The sequence below is a fragment of the Plasmopara halstedii genome (assembly GCF_900000015.1).
Source record: "Plasmopara halstedii genome assembly, contig: Scaffold_218, whole genome shotgun sequence".
Taxonomy (NCBI): Eukaryota; Oomycota; class Peronosporomycetes; order Peronosporales; family Peronosporaceae; genus Plasmopara; species Plasmopara halstedii.
Window position 1 is genome coordinate 236,339 of NW_020187139.1, and position 673 is coordinate 237,011.

Here is a 673-nt window from a genome sequence, read left to right on the forward strand (position 1 = left end):
CCAGTATGTCAATTGGCTTTTTGTTGCGTGGTTTGACTTACTTGATGCGCCTTGACATGATAATAGTTAAACCGTAAGCACATCAACGTGCTCGGCTCTTGCCATGTTTCGTTCTGACTCGGCCTGCTTGATGACCGCTTGGATGTTTTACCTTATAACTTCGGCGTTTCGATATATAAGTGATGCTCGTCAATAAGTTATTTGTAGCTGCAAAGTTATTTTCCGCTTTAGTCACGAAATTGGCTTAACACTACATTTGTCTGCTTATTGCACGGCCAGAATAACATTGCATCACCCACAGCTTGTCGAAGTTATTTTCGTCTGCCTTTTCCGCCGCATAATCAGTATTGCTACAGCTTTTCAGCAGTATGGATTCCTTGTACCGTATATTTTTCTACGACATGTGGTCTATCCTAACAACTTTCTTGCTCTTGTATTGATCAATCTATGTTAAATCGTCTTTCTAGTGGCCTTGTTTGTCGAGATGACATTTTTTCGGTATTGACTCAAAAGTTTACCTGGATGCATTATTTAGCAAATTCTATTGATTTTATTTAAGCGCTACAGTAGACTCCCGCTTCAATACGCCAATTGATCCGGTACGGTTTGTGCGCGCTTAACTGGTAGGTGCGTACTTATACCTGTCATACTCTATTAGACCTCTTTCAGAGAG

At 40.7% G+C, this 673-nt stretch overlaps 1 protein-coding gene across 1 annotated transcript in view; it reads left to right on the top strand.

The window, feature by feature from the left end:
• PHALS_03349 (uncharacterized protein) overlaps positions 1–55 on the top strand; it is a gene marked incomplete at both ends in the record, with an annotated part of 257 nt that extends 202 nt beyond the window's left edge. The window contains one exon of the mRNA XM_024721922.1: positions 5–55. Within this exon, the coding sequence (XP_024573050.1) occupies positions 5–55 (51 nt within the window). The remainder of the gene's footprint in view (positions 1–4) is intronic.
• Positions 56–673: the final 618 nt, after the last annotated feature.